Here is a 15,353-nt window from a genome sequence, read left to right as displayed (position 1 = left end):
ACAAGACATGCTTCAAAAGGCACCATCTCAACAAACACAGTAGAAAAGCTCTATAACTAACTCGAGGTTTGGAAGACTTGCTTTAGAAGTCAGCCTCAAGTTGCAACTCATGGTACTGCCAGAAAGGTTGTTTTTTTTAACCTCACAAAGACCAGTTTGTTTGACAATTGTGATCACAGTGTACTTTGCCAGGGTCTGGTTAAGCATCCCATGACCTGGCCCTCTCAAGGAGGTGGGATGAGGCATGATTCAGTTGAACTTTGGCACATTAGGCATGTAGTGTGATAAATATATCAGGTATGTTAGAAGGCAGAGTGCCACTACTTCCAAAAATTGCCTCAATTAATGGAATCAAAGCACTTTAGTGATGCAATATAGCAGACCTACATCAGGCGTATTCTGGAGCAACGGCTGAGTGTGAATGAATGCGTTTGTGGGTCAGTTGGCGAGGTTCCCCTGACAGAGCTCTTTGGTGTACTAGATAAATGCAAGTCCCTGGTCTTTTTGTGCTTGCTTTTTATAAGACTTTTATAACTTTTGACCAAATGTCATATTCGATGACAGCGGTAAAGAGACATTTCTAGAGCATAGGTGCAAACTATCAATTTAGAGCCATATTAATAATAATAGCCAAATAAATGGGAAATATACCAGGCTTTAAAAAAAAGAAACATTTTTACGTTAACAAAGTGTCTAAAAATCCCTTGAAACTACAAAATCCCAAGATGGTGCTTTGTTTTCTTTGACAATGTGACACACTGTCTGGAGACTGTTATCCAACTGAAATTGATAAGTTTCAACGTGCTGATCTGATTCCCAGCCAGCCTACTTTATCAAAACATATTAGCTGATTAACAGTTGCTGAGAAGAGGTCAACAGCAATGATGGTAACGATAATTATTCTCATCATCAGAACAATTTTGTGATAATTATACATCTCTTGTGATGAGAGGTAATATTTGGAAACAGGAAGACACAGCTGAAAAAATGAACAGATGTGATCACACTATTTTACAAGTAGCTGACTACATGCATTGATCTGAGCTGTGTTTTTATTGGAACCAATAAGATCTCTGCGCAGAGGTAAACACGTTCAACATACTTAAAAAAAACAAACAAACAAAAAACAAACATAGTCATACATATTACTAAAGTTTTGACAGGCAGCCAGAAGTTAAAATAAAATGTCATATGACTTGACATAGGAATTGAGACACAAGCCAAGCAGTCGAGCTTGCTGTGAGTGAAGGTGCAAACAGCTTCCTGCTAAGCAAACGGTCTTGTGCAGTGATGGGAATCATTTAAGTGCCCATTAGATCGCTTCCCACCTACACACACTCACACACACACACACACACTCACACCCACACACACACACACACACACCCATGCACACAGAGTTCATACTGAATTTAGTTATTAATGACTTAATAAAAACTGTTAAGGATAATATTGCGCATCCACAGCTTCACATGCAGCGCGCCTCTCTGCACACATCCAAACACAGGCACAGCTGAATGTTCTCTGGTCCGATATTGAGTTATGACAAGTCTTTCGAGACCTACTGGCCACAGTATATGTGGTTCATCATAATGCAGGTGCCACGTCACATTAGTCTCCACGTGTGAACCATGATTTTACTTGGTAATTCTGAAGCCTTTCGCTGCCTATACATATTCATGCTGAGCCTATAAGTGTCAAATTGAAATGTCCTTCCAGTGTCCTTGACAGCAGGTTATTAATATTGAATACCCAAATCAACATTATAACTAGATGAAGAGATATGCAGGTCATCACCTGCCACAGTCTCCACACCTTCTGTCCTCAGACAGTTGGACAAATCATCAAATTATTGCATATATTGTGTAGCACCGTCCAGGGTATTATATGCATATCGCATTGAGCAGCTATTTGTCAACAGGAAGTTAATAAAACAATACAATGTTAACAAGACTCAATTATACTCAAATGCGATATCTAATGAGGTCAATCCTCAAATAGATTTGTAAAAAAATGTATACAAAAACATTGTTCTTGTATTACTTGAAACCAGGTTTCCTCTAATTTTCCTCATTTCTCATTTAAGAGGCAGCTAACTGAGAGCCCACGCGCTCTGACTTAAAAGCCATAAAACCCAGGGTATTACTCGGAACAGCAACATCTTAACTATTCCAATTCTCCAATCCTTAAATTAGTGAGGCTGTTGTTGCTTGTGGCTGGTTTTAAAATCCACCTCCTGAGCCGTGTGCAGCCCAGTACCAGAGGATTGTCTGGCTGCTGTGCTTGATAGGATGCTGGCTGCAGGCATCTCGTCACAGCAGCTGAGAGGAGGTCAGGCAGGTCCTCCTGCTTGTGGCGACGCCCAAGGGCCATCAACGCAGCGGGGAGCCCGGGCGCCGGTGAGGTCTCGCACGGCTTTGCCTTGCTTCATGAAAGCCTAATGAAGAGAGGGGGCTCTGAAACGGTGCTGTTAGACGCCCACAATCCTGCAGCAAGGGAGCAGGGAGAGGATAGATGATGCTTGCAGATGAATTCAAAGAGATGCAGCACAGAGCTGAGAGAGTAGAGGCAGATAACATACCGCCAAGTGTTTGTGTGCAGATTTATTGCTGTTAGAAATGAAGGACACAAAGTCTTCTTCAGTGATTGCCAATAATAAATAAAGTGTGTACAGAAGTGGCCCCACCCCACTAACAAGCAAAGAGTAAAAACAACAGAGTACAGTCCTCTGTATAGAATGTATGAAAGCAATCTAAAAACTTAATGTAGGCACATATCCTTGCATGTAAAAATAGGCCCATATATCATGCAAAAATAAAATTAGTCACCATTTTATGAGCATATCACTTTATCTGTGCTTAAAGATAAAGGAATATGATGCATAATTTGTGGCCAACTTTACATTATCCATTTATATAAACATATAAAAAGGTGCAAGTTAAAATAATTGCACCTGTAAATCATCACTAACATTTAAAACCAGAGACCTTGCACTTCCAGAAAAATATACCTTTTTTAAGTAACATGTTTAATTCGAAATTTACTGTAAAGATTATTTCTCTTAAATTGCATAAAAGATTTTAAGTATGTTACGTAAATTAAAATATGTACAGGACAAACATGTATAATCATATTACAAACCAATATTACAGTTGAGTTCCAGATGGCACAGCCCGAGGCGAAGAATATAAATTAAAGCAGCTTCTAATTATCAATCTTTAAGAGTAAACTGTACATAGAATGCACAGACATTAGTAAATATTTAAAGTAATCTGTGAAAAGTCCTCAGTAAGGACATCTTTGGCTGAAAGCTGTTTAGGTGCTGGTTGAATGAGGCAGTGAATGAGGATTCGTGCCGGCTGAACAACCTGAAACCAACTCCAAGTGAGAGACCGCAGCGCTCAGACAGTTCCTCCATCCTCCTGAAAGTGTTTTTAGGTGGGAATCCCACACACAGCAGCATCGGGTCCAGTATTCATACAGTCTTCCATCCACAGTGCATTCTACAAGACTTTCTTCTTCCTGCTCCCTCTCAGCTCACTGTACTGAACCTGGAAATCATCACATTTTATAAATTTAAAATATCAAACAAAAGTACCTTAGACAACAACAGACATCACTCAACAGAAGCAAGCAGTTTAAATTCTTCCCATTTATGAAGTGAAAAGCAGCGAGTTCTTAAGGTTCATTACAGGGTGCGTACTTTGATATTCTGATAATGGAACGGTATATTATTTTGTACACAGTGGTCAAAAAAAGATTAGTTTAAAAGTTTAGGATACTTTCATCATTAAGTAAAATTAAAATGTGTTTTCTTCACTTGTTGTAATATTTTTTTGCAAATGAGAAGAAGAAAGTTCTGTCACTACCAGCACTGAGAGGGAGACCCATAGTCATCGTTCATACACAACAACAACAAAACAGAGATACTGGAAAGTCACCGTTACGCAACCCAGTGGCCCAAGGGCATTGTAGAAGGAGAAGAGACAAACGGGGTCAAACAGCTTAGAGAGACAGGGACTGTGAGGAGCAGAGACGACGGCGGGTAAAAAGAGAGAAGACAGAAAGGAGAGTGCGAAGAAAGAGAGGAGAGGTCAGCACGGAGATCATGTGCAAGAGGAGGAATGAAAAAGAAACTTGTGAATAGTACTCACTTAAAAAAAACAATGTTTATATAGCTTATAGGTGCAAGGTAACCATTTTGAATCTTACTGAATGTAAGATTCAGTAGGACCCCATAACACTCACGACAGCTTTTGAAGCTGAAGTGTTGGTAAGTACGAACAGGAGACACCAGCAGCAGCAGCAGCAGCAGCAGCGTCTCCCGTCTCAGCCTGGGAACAGCCTGCGTTACAAAGCTGCTAAGCAGCAGACCTCCACCAGGGATGTATCGGGACCAAAACACAACCAAAATTATACAGGGCTACATAATTATACAGATGGAGCTAATTATACAGACAAGAGTAAAGAATGCCTGGGAGTTGTTGTAGTAAGATGCAAAGCTAGCTGGCTCTGGGATTTTGGGCTTCCTGGCCGGCTGATCCAGCGGAGCTTACCTTCTGCACATCTGAAGGCACCCTCGACAGGAAATCAAGCACTTCATTGTTGTCAATGCTGTACGGGTTCCGTAATTTCTTGGTGAATTTATTGATACCTAAAACAAAAGTTCACACCAACATATCATTAACACTAGTCTCCTGTGGCTGTGCTCTTTGTTTCCATACAAACAAATACTTGCAGGGGAGACTCATGCTGTCCAAGAAATATTGCTTTGAGTATCCCCAGTATGTGCCTTTTTTGTTGTGTTATTGTCACTTTTTACAGCTGGAAGACTTACACCACTTTACACTCCAGTCATTCAGCCAATAAATTTATCCAGTAAAAGTCTTAACAATAGGATATACATCATAGTCAACATCACTAACATAATAAGTTGCAAATGTTAAAAAGACACAGCCGGAAACATATGGAGCAAATACTCCTTCGGCCTTACATAGCTGCTGGATAATAGAAAGATTCAAACAAAAGAGATAAAATTAAAAGTAGAGGAGGGGCTTTTTTCTACGACAAACACTTACAATAGTGGAAAAAGATTTTTGTCATCAACACAAAACAATGAACACAAAAGAAATGAAATAATTACCACATCTACAACTCACCCCATATTAAAACTATGTAGCGTATAGGGATGAAGTATGTGATAATTGCTGCAGTGATGAACACCAACAAAGCCAAGGCTGACAGGAACGGCATGGTCCAGTTGAACATGCTGACAAATAAGAAAACATCAGTCAGAGTCAAGGAAGGATTTTCTTTCTGCATTAATTCAGTGAAAATAAACATAAAGTACAGTACTTATTAGAGCAATATTAAAACATAGAACAACAAAAATAAATGATGCATAATTATTAACACATTTCAGGAAAATGACAAAATTAAAGTCAGTCATAAACATGTCTGATTCTTGAATTGGAAAAATCAAATGGATACAGCTCTGAAATTACAATACATTGTTATCTCTTACTTTTTAATCCTCTCCCCTAAACAAGCGATCCCGTCGAGAAGGTTTTGAACGGTGAGGATGATGTCTTGGACCATGTGGATTTTCTCTATGAGCCCTTTCCTCTCGGACTCCTAAAGCAGCAAGAAAAAAAAAAGACAAAGAAAAATCTGCTTTGGAAAACACTCAAAGGCAACACAGTGGTCATGAAAAAACTGCAAAAACCCTCAAAAACAACAACAACAAAAAAAAAGATAAATACAAAGCATCTTCAGTTTTTGCCTAATATGGCCAATTTTATTTGGAGCAAAAATATTTTTAGCAAAAAGAATAAAGCTCTCTCAAAGATGTGAATTTAAAAAAGGTAATGAACAGTAATAGTGTAAACTGTGTTGTTTTAAGTGCTAATTAAAAATGAAGGACCGTGTCTTCATGGTTCTAATTAAAGGTTTTGCACCGGTTGACAATATTCCTGCAGTAATAGCTTGTGACAGACTGACAGACGTGCAGCTCATTAAATTACTCTTAATGCTTGCAATCAGCACCAAACAAGCTTTGGTTTTTGCTAAGAGAGTTACTTAGTAAATGTTATGGTGCAATATCCACCACTTTTTGCTCTCCCTTCTAAATATAATAATAATAAATTAAAAATAAAGGCTGAATAAAATAATCTCTTGTATATAGAGTTTGTACTGGACTTCAGTATTATTTATTACACATTTGAAATAAAGTATGGACACTTGAAAGTAGATTAAACAACAAAACTTCTGTGGGAATTTGCAGGCTCGAGTATAAACTAACCCTGCCTGTTCAGCTTTGTTTGCACAGACTGATAGCTACAACATTTCCAAAACCGCAGCTTTGATCAATACCAGGAAACCAAACCCGTAAACACACTCATTCAACTCTGATGAAGAGTGTCTGCAAAATGTGAATGCAAAAACAAAAAAAGAAGGAGAAAAAAAAGCAAGTTAAGATGTGAAAGGACTGGACATCGCATTATGAAAGAGACAGAGTATCGTTCTCAGGCTGCTCCAGATCCCAGGAGGAAAAATGACTTTTAAGTAAACAGAGGAGGCCAGATCCTCTCGAAGATCTCTGGAGTGAGCGCCAGACTTCAGACAGAGACATGGCCACATGTCCACATCAAATGCGTTGAGACTAAAGAAGGGTTATAGGTCCAAAGAGAGGATCTGCGGTATGTGTGGATGGTGGGGGGGCAGCGTTAGTTATTGGGGGATATTCCAGATGCACAGTGACTCAATGTGAAAAACCACATGTGAGGCAAATCTCGCTTCACCTCAGTGAAGTATCCATCACTGCACTAAACCACTTCAGCCATTTAAGGGTCACATTCCCACTGGAACCAGTATGAGAACCACTTTAAATCAGGCCAATGCCGGCCATTCAAAATGTCCACAATAAACTCCTGTCACCCTGAAGAAATATTTCATTGCCTGAAAGCATTTTAACACTTTCAAGATAAACTTTCAAAATGAGCTCTGAAAAAGCATGTCTAAGTGCCGTCATTAGTTCCATATTGATGGTATTATATGGTGTGTTAAGCTGAGGGACTTTCCAAATGCAGCAGAACCCTTTTCCCCACCCCTCTATTTGCATATGAATGTGTTTTGACAAGTGGAAACGGGTTGGTGAGGTCTTCATTAAGCTCAAATGTCTTTTGGTAAGCACAAGTTTACAAAAAAATACAACTGGTGCTTGACAGGAATCAAAATGCATCAGAAGATTTAGTACTGAATAAAAAGCTTAGCAACACAGACCCATAGATCAGAGGGAGATACCTTTTGTCAACATGAACAAAATGAAGCTAAATTCTTTTTTTATTGAGCAGCATACAAAAGTCAGCAAACACCTGGCAGAGGCGCATACCTTCTCATCGTCTTCATCCTCATCCGCCAAATCCAAGTTGGTCTGAAAGAAACAATTGCAACGGAGAGGTGAAATTATGAGAATTTCATTATCAGACTTAATAAAGCTCGTCTCACTGGGACTGTGAGATGACGCTGAGATCAGTCTCCTGAAACACTTTGCAGAAAATCTGACCAACACAGGACACAGTGGACTTTTCAGGAACTAATAGCTAATTAATACCTTTCCATCAGCACCGGATCACAATTGCTTGTATGCGAGAGAAATAGCTCAACAGGTCAAGCCCACTTAGAATGACCCCACTTAGCGGTGCTGTGTGTTTTAGCATGATTCAGCTCATTGTTTTTGTTTCTCCGCTCTTATCTTTACTGTTTTGGTTTCGCACCCCGATCATCTCATCTTAGCCTACTACCCAAAATGAGCATCTAGCTAGTGCAGCATTAAGAAGTCAAACCCCCAGCAGTTGCCTGGCTATTTTCAGGCTACAATGAGCATAAACATGCACATTTTTCCAACTCAAGAAAAAACGCTTCTTGCTATATATCAGTGTTATGTCTAAACCTTGCTTCTGCTGCCCACAACATGGCAAAAAAAAAAAAAAAAAAAAATCTTTACTCCAACATTGATCATTTGTTCTGATCTGTAACAGGATGCTGCACTTAAAAAAAATCCATGTAGGTTATTTCACATGATAAATTTGTCAAATTTGTGTGTTTTCAGGTTTGAAATGGACATGATATCAGATATAGTTAAACCCAAATATGCTCAGAGTTTGTATATGATGAGTTTTTGAATGTTTTCTTGTTTATTGACCAAACTTTAACTTTTATTGTTTCATAGTTAGGAATAAAAACTTTAAATCAGTTGCAGAAGGCGTTGCATTGATTTCCAAAGTAAATTCTATAAATCTTTACCCTATGCTTCCTTGTGACAAATGAATCTATGTGCATGATCTGATCAACATGCAGATCTGGTTCTTTGAGGACATATACACTGTATACTTACATATATAGAGCCAATAATGTTTTCTGCAAAACATTTGCCCACTATTTTTAATGTTCTAAATTGTTACTTATTTTGATAATCAACCGATCATTTGACTTATGTATGATTGCATATGCTCTAGTCAAATTAAAAATAATAATAATAATAATAATGTTTTACAATTTTCTTACACAGATCACCTGAAAAGTTAATTAATTGGGAACAAAATAGTCAACACATTAACTGAATGTGTATTGTTGTGTGAGCAGAGCTTGGTGTATAAAATTTGCTACCATGTATTCTGTGTTGAACCACCATTAATGCATTCTCTAAACAGACCTTGTGTTTCACATTCAATACTTCTTCAGAGTGTTACATTGGGGGGAAAAAAAAGCAGGGAGCATTGTGACCTTGTGACATTGTAAGAGATAAAAACTTTTTTTCTAATCTGACCAGTCACAACAAGAACAGGGCAGCAGGCCAATTACAGTGAAGCCGAGGACAAAAACTAGAGGAGGAACGGGAAAAAAGAAAACTGCGTTAGTAAAGGACAAGCGCTGTAAATTAGCTTAGGCTATAATGGTCTGTTACATTAGTCTATTCAGTGAGTTTTCAATGCTTATGTATTATGTGTTATTTTATTATTATGTATTATGTAGCCATGTGCGACGGGTTGCTATGGAAACATACCAGCCTTTAATTATGAGAACAAAATGTGGCTTAAGAGGCTGTTTTTCTACAAAATAAAGAAATAAGAAGCGTGAATAAGAGCCAGCAGGTCATTTGGCAGAAAGAGGAGAAGATGGATAAGGCTGACAAAGCTGCTCTCAACTCACCACATCCTGGCTGACCCGTCCAGATTGGATCTGCAGGTAGTTCCACGAGATGAGCAGAACAAAGGAGAGGGGCAGCATATAAAACTCCCAGTACCATACTGTCACCAAAAACACCTGCGGGCAGAGGGTCCAGAAATCAGACATCAATGAAGGCAAAAGGGGAAGCGTTACATTTTAGATCAACCAAACAGGAATTCGATCTGTTATTAAATTGATTGTAAGATAATTGGTCAAGCTAATGAAGGCTGCCCTACCATTATACAAACTCTGCACACTAATTGCAGTTAGACTGCATATGCTGTGCAGGTATAGATGGTATATAAATGGCTAGAGGCTCTAGGTCTAAAAAGTGATGCCAATCTGCTGTTAAAGGGGAAGACTCCTTTGGTTGAAAAATCAAGTTCAATTCCATAAAAAGCTATGACAGAATGACCCAACTTCTTGAATTCAAACCTCAATAAACACTTTGCTGATGAGTTAATAGTCTCAGCCACATGTTAATGCTCTTTGACATGATATCTAACAGAAAATGATCTCCATCAGGTCCTGAATTAGAGTATAATTGATTAGAAGATAAATGGAGAATAAGCATGGCTACCTTGAGATTGGCAAGTAGTTACCCTGTGAGTGTGCAGTGTCCTTGGTTTCTCAGTCAGACCTACTGCTTGTTTTTCATATCCAGTTAAAAACAAAAAAAAAACCAAACAAACAAAAACGCACCCAAGACGGTGACTGCCAAAAAAACTCAGCTTTAGGATTCAAAAGAGGACTATGCAAACCAACTGGTGACATCATGAGGTCACATCCATCCTGTATATACAGCAAAAGAAAACCATTCTGCTCAGTAGGACTTACACTTACTCCTGACTATGCATTGACATTAACCACATAGCTCTAATTGCTCCATCCCTTTCATCTTCTGTACATTAAAGCTGACCGATTCACTACAGCCTCAGGGAGCTTCTGTGTGAATGTGCAATTAACATCCATAATGGCACTTATGATGCACATTCCACCTGTGTGGCTAAGGTAAAAAGGATAAAGAAACATAGCCTGTGATATCTCAATTGCATGGCTAAATGGAACTATAAAATAATCCTATCAGAGAGGTAGTACAAGCCAAAACGGCAGCGGGCCAAAAGCATTGGGAAGGGTTTACAGGTTTTTATATGCTAATAAAAATAGAAGAGAACATCTGGTGAAGACATCACTCTCCTCTGAGGCACCAACTGACATAAAAGATGGCAGATCAGTGCCGCCCCTCCCACCACCAGCACCACCACCTCCGCCAATATCACCACCACCATCAGCTTTAATGTGCAAAAAGCCAAGCACGCTCTTGCCTGTGTTATCACAAGCCAAAATAGGGCCTGGGAGAGGAGATGAAACCAGTTCCTCACTGGAAGGGTTATGTTTTATTAGTGAGGACTTTGTAATGACTGGGAGAGCGAGGGTAAGGGGAAAGCCAAGTCACGCTTTAGTGGAAATGTATACTCAGCCCATAAAGATTGTGATAATTGTAGCCCATTTCAGCTTGAGAAGCATTACACAGTCTTCAACAGCAAAAGGGGACTTTGGGAATACAATCCACATCACAGGGGGAAAAAAAGAAAAAGAAAAAGGATATGTTATGCTGGGACAGCTACTGAACTGGAGGCTGGCGCATTTATAGAAAGCAGCAGGATTTCCACACTCATGTTTGGGGGAAGGGTTTGCATGGCACAAAAACCGCTTTGGACCATTCATTGTTTTTTTAGTGCGAACATGTGAGTGAAGAGCACACCTAGTGCACCCACAAGTAACAATTATGGCATAATACTAACAGTTAAAATGTAGTCTAACAGTGGTATAAGTGGAAAAGAGTCATACAGTCGCAAAACTGAACACACACCCAAAATTTAAAACGATTCCCTAACATTAAACATCATAAGCTAATGGCTATGCCAGAATAAGTAAGGATATAGCAGTCAAACCTTGAAGTCTAAGCACAGGTTTTTGGTCTACATATTCATGTGTTATAAACTGAAGAATGAGTGAGAATAAATCTTGTAACACTGAGCGTGTTACCCACTCCCTAAAATACCGCCCAGTGATTAACCATTATAAGAACTGTTACAAATTTAACTTGGCTTTATCTCCAATTATTTCAGCACTTAAAAAGTCACTAGACTGACAGTCACTTACATGGTTTAAAGGATTATGTAACCTGCTGTAAAGGGGTGAGGAGGGTTAGAGCATTACTGTAAATGCACTGTGTACACGCTCCAAAATCAATCAGTTTTGGATGAACAGACACAATTTATCTTGCCAATGTTAGTGTGTAGTTTATATTGCAAATCTAGTTCAAAACTATATAAATTTCATGTATATATTTTAAAAGGCATTAATGCGACTTAAAAATTATTTAGAGGCACTGTAAGATGCCTGTAGAGCCTCCTTTTAAGAAATAGTTGATACAAAGTTGCCAGAAAATAACACAGAAATCAAAAAGAGGATGAGGTGGATGCACATGTGACCACACTCTTTTCAACATTGTTGCTGCATTTTTTGTGGGGTGACAGATAAGAATATGAAAAAAAAAAAAAAAAGAGTGCTATTTGGAAACAGGCTCAGTGTTTTTTTCCCCCTTGACTCAGAGCACCGACAAGAAATGGTAACCCATAAAAAGAAAAGCTAAACACCAAGTGCTATTTCAGAAATAAAGTAAAGGAGAGGAACAGCGTGTGATCTATTATAGTTCAGTGGTTAGGACAAGACTAACACCTTTGGGATTGGGGCTTCTCACTGAGATAACCACTACCTAACAAGGCACATCTAAAGCATACTGTACTGACGAAAGCTCTTTGTCTAACTGACAATCGGCAGATGGTGCAGGTAGCTCGTCACTGTATCCTGTCATGAGGAGTGAAGCTCTGATTCATTACGCTTATGTGGTGGTATTAAGCAGCCATTTATTTCTTCTCGCTGAGGCTTGAAAAGGCAGCGAGCATTAGTGTGAAAACATGAGTACAGATGGTACTGTCTTTCAAACACCGAGATGCAGTGGGAGGATGTGTGTGTACATTGTGCACTTGTTCCTGCTTGTATGATGTCGCCGTCAGCGTATGTGTGTCTCAGCTGTCAGGTAAAATAATAATATCATTGCTTATAATCAACACAGTATGCGCGCAACATTCTTCATAATTATGTAAATAAGAATCTTCTTATATTGTAATAAAGACCAAATATTGCAAACAGTTTCTTATTAAAGTACGCTGACCCCGACTTCATCCGGGGCGGCACAGCTTAGATCAATGTAATCCCAAGCTGAAAAATGAAATGCACGACTCAGAGCTAAAACACAGAGTGGCTGCTGCTCAGATAACAGCTCTGTGCTGCAGCTCCCATTTTTCACGGCAAATTGAACAAACTGTACCACTGGCTGGCTTACAGTATCTCTTTTAGTCTGTTAAGAAAGTCTAAACGCTTGACATAACTTTATTGCCACCTACAGGCCATGAGCTGCAAAAACAAAAGGAACTTTAGGTGACCTTGATTGCTTGCATAGTTAATGAACAACTTGCTGTATGCCATTTTTATCACGCCAGATCTCTGAAAGAATAATTCCAAAAAGATCAGCACCCACTTTATTTTGTAGTTTAAAGACAGAGGCTGAAAGGCTACTCCCATGTTTCTGTCTTCACATTTGCTTTAACACTTGTCTTCAACAATGACAGGACGGAGAATCAGCCTTATCTCTGAAGAGCCTTTTAATTGAACTTCTGTCTGCATAATGGGGTCTAAATCACACCGAGCACAGACCGGACAGAGGGTTAATGAGTTGTCAGGGAAGCAGAACAAAAATAGACTATCTCGACTCCGGTGGGACTCTACTCTCTCCAGCTGAGGCTTAACTCTACATCCAGGAGACATGCAACACTGAAAGCGTCCACTCCAACACAGAGCCAGGGCCAAGCCTGTGTTTCTGCGGAGCCCAGTGCTGCATTGATTAAGATTCTCTCTAGGAGAGTTCAAGTAGGGATTGGCCAGACTGCGGTTGTCTTCCGCAGCCTTGGAGGGAAAACAGAGGGAAATGCAGATAGTGTGTTGATAAGCAGTTAAAGCACTTCACCAGGAAGGCTAGCAGGCTCCTCTGAAAACTCTCCCACTGGAAGCAGCTTTTGATGTACTGCAGAGTCGACATGATTGCCCTGTACAATGTCTGAACACGCATCACGTTCCTGGCCAGAGCCTGAAAGACAAACACACAAAGCAGTTAAATACTGCAGTAGCTGTGTTGAAAAAATGGTCATAGTTGATACTGATTTCAGGGTATTTGGATTTAATTCTGTAAGGAGTTCCACCCATACCACACTTCAAAAAAAAAAAGAAAAAAAGCATCCAGTCAGCTCGAGGAATAGCGAGAGGAGCTGGTATGCCTTGGCATGAGCCACTGTGGTCAGGGGGCAAAAAATGTCAGTAATCTGACCTGATTTCATCAAACAGGTCTTTCAATATTAAAACAGACTGAAAACCTGCACGTTACAAACCAAGTCCACGGTGTGTGTAAGCCAATTTTGGCGTTAGTGAGCAATGTATTGTCTGACAACAATGAGTCTTTGTGGGAAGTACAGACAGTCAGGCACCCTGTCTCGCACCCTGTCTTGCACACTGTATATCAAACTAATGTAGCAGAACAGTGAACAAGAATTCAGTCAAAGTTGGCCTCAATTAAAGCCCAATTCAACTAATTCAAGCAAAGGAAGGTCTGCTTTTGGAGTCATTTTGCTTTCCAGAGAAAAGAAAAGGAAAAAAAAAAAAGTACTTAATTTTTTTATGTCCATTTCTTAAAGAGCTAATTGGTAAAAACATGTTAACATTTGTTCAATTTGTCATGTCTTTTTTTAGTTTCCAAAAAATTTTTTGGGTTGAAGTTGCAGATATTTCAGCATCACAAAAATATCACATTTCTTAAAATCATTTTTATTTTACTTTTTTAACATCTAGCACATTTGTTTAAAAACACATTTTCAACCAGAAAAAACTGAAAGTGGGACTTTTTGCTCACAAAATAATTTTAATTGATTATCAATATAATTGTAGACTCATTTTCTGCCCATTTAAAAAAAATGTTCCAGCTGAGTTTCAGAAGACTTAACCAGTGAAAAAAATAAATAAACAAGCAACTTGAAATTTTAATTTGATGTTATGGAAAGTAAATTTATTTGTTTACTTTTTCCCCATTCATAAATATACTTTGTTAACTATGAATCGTGAATAAATGTAAAAAGATGTATCAAACCTTTTTGGAAAACTTGGGATTGTCCTCCATAAAATATCTCTCCTTCGGCTGGAAGGTTCTAATACTTGCTCTGACCTGATTAAAAAAAAAAAAAAAAAGTGATAAAGTAATAAGAAGACGACAGAATGAGGCCTGCCTTTCAAAGCCATCGTGTCCTCATTGCAGGGTGAACCTTTACTTACAGGGTTAAAAATAACCTCCAGCTCCAGAGTGATGCTCCCCTTCGACAGCTCGCCTAAGTCCTCTTTCTTCAGCGGGAAGGCAATCTGTTGTCCCCTGCGGATCTGCAGGACAGAAAGGGCATCAGGTGCTGAACTCAGCCATGAACCTGACCATCAGTCACGCTGGATTACATCTTAGCAAGTCTTCAGCCTGCTGGAGTGTTATCGCCCTCTTCACTTTAATTTAGACAGAGTGCAAATAGATTATTGTCTACGTCACAGACTCTTAGTGAGGTTGTACGTACCAAAAGCAGAGGAATGGCAACTTTTCCAAGGAAGTCTGGCGCCTTGTCTCCATCCTCATCAAAGATAGTCACCACCAGAACATCATGAATGTCTTTGACAGGGCTGCAGAGACATAGAACGAGGTCAGATGCCTACAAATCAGCACACCGTATAGCAATATGTCAGGATATTTCAATTTATTTGTAAAACAGTAAAATGGTTCAGTAATGTAAGAAAAGTAATGTTCAATAATATGTTTCAGTTTAAATAACAAAAAGGGTGTGGAAACAGAAACCCAAACTGACAATGTAAAGACTGTATTCCATTCTGGGTTTAGGCTTTTGTAGACCGTGTGGGTTTGTAGTCTGTCGTTCCCCAGTTCCAGCACACAGAAAGGGTCACTCTTGCCTGCAGAA

General features: G+C 39.2%; 1 protein-coding gene across 6 annotated transcripts in view; it reads right to left on the bottom strand.

The window, feature by feature from the left end:
- Window positions 1–2,588: 2,588 nt before the first annotated feature.
- Window positions 2,589–15,353, bottom strand: part of LOC147338593 (multiple C2 and transmembrane domain-containing protein 2-like) — a 44,183-nt gene continuing 31,418 nt past the window's right edge. For 4 of the 6 annotated variants that reach the window (XM_086308083.1, XM_086308322.1, XM_086308409.1 and 1 more), the window contains 10 exons: window positions 15,243–15,345; window positions 14,958–15,060; window positions 14,674–14,775; window positions 14,492–14,566; window positions 13,322–13,441; window positions 9,211–9,324; window positions 7,391–7,432; window positions 5,525–5,634; window positions 5,160–5,269; window positions 2,589–4,654 (listed from right to left, as the gene is read on the bottom strand). In XM_086308083.1, coding sequence (XP_086164209.1) covers window positions 4,503–4,654; window positions 5,160–5,269; window positions 5,525–5,634; window positions 7,391–7,432; window positions 9,211–9,324; window positions 13,322–13,441; window positions 14,492–14,566; window positions 14,674–14,775; window positions 14,958–15,060; window positions 15,243–15,345 — 1,031 coding nt within the window. In that variant the 3' untranslated portion in view covers window positions 2,589–4,502. The remainder of the gene's footprint in view (window positions 4,655–5,159; window positions 5,270–5,524; window positions 5,635–7,390; window positions 7,433–9,210; window positions 9,325–13,321; window positions 13,442–14,491; window positions 14,567–14,673; window positions 14,776–14,957; window positions 15,061–15,242; window positions 15,346–15,353) is intronic. The other 2 variants (XM_086308249.1, XM_086308497.1) reach the window with 1 other exon arrangement.

Source organism: Aulonocara sp. 'chitande type north' Nkhata Bay, linkage group LG1 (assembly GCF_057382095.1).
Source record: "Aulonocara sp. 'chitande type north' Nkhata Bay isolate Kocher_YH1m ecotype deep benthic linkage group LG1, A_spYH_male_GT1.1, whole genome shotgun sequence".
Lineage (NCBI taxonomy): Eukaryota > Metazoa > Chordata > Actinopteri > Cichliformes > Cichlidae > Aulonocara > Aulonocara sp. 'chitande type north' Nkhata Bay.
This window is presented reverse-complemented; position numbering and strand designations above follow the sequence as displayed.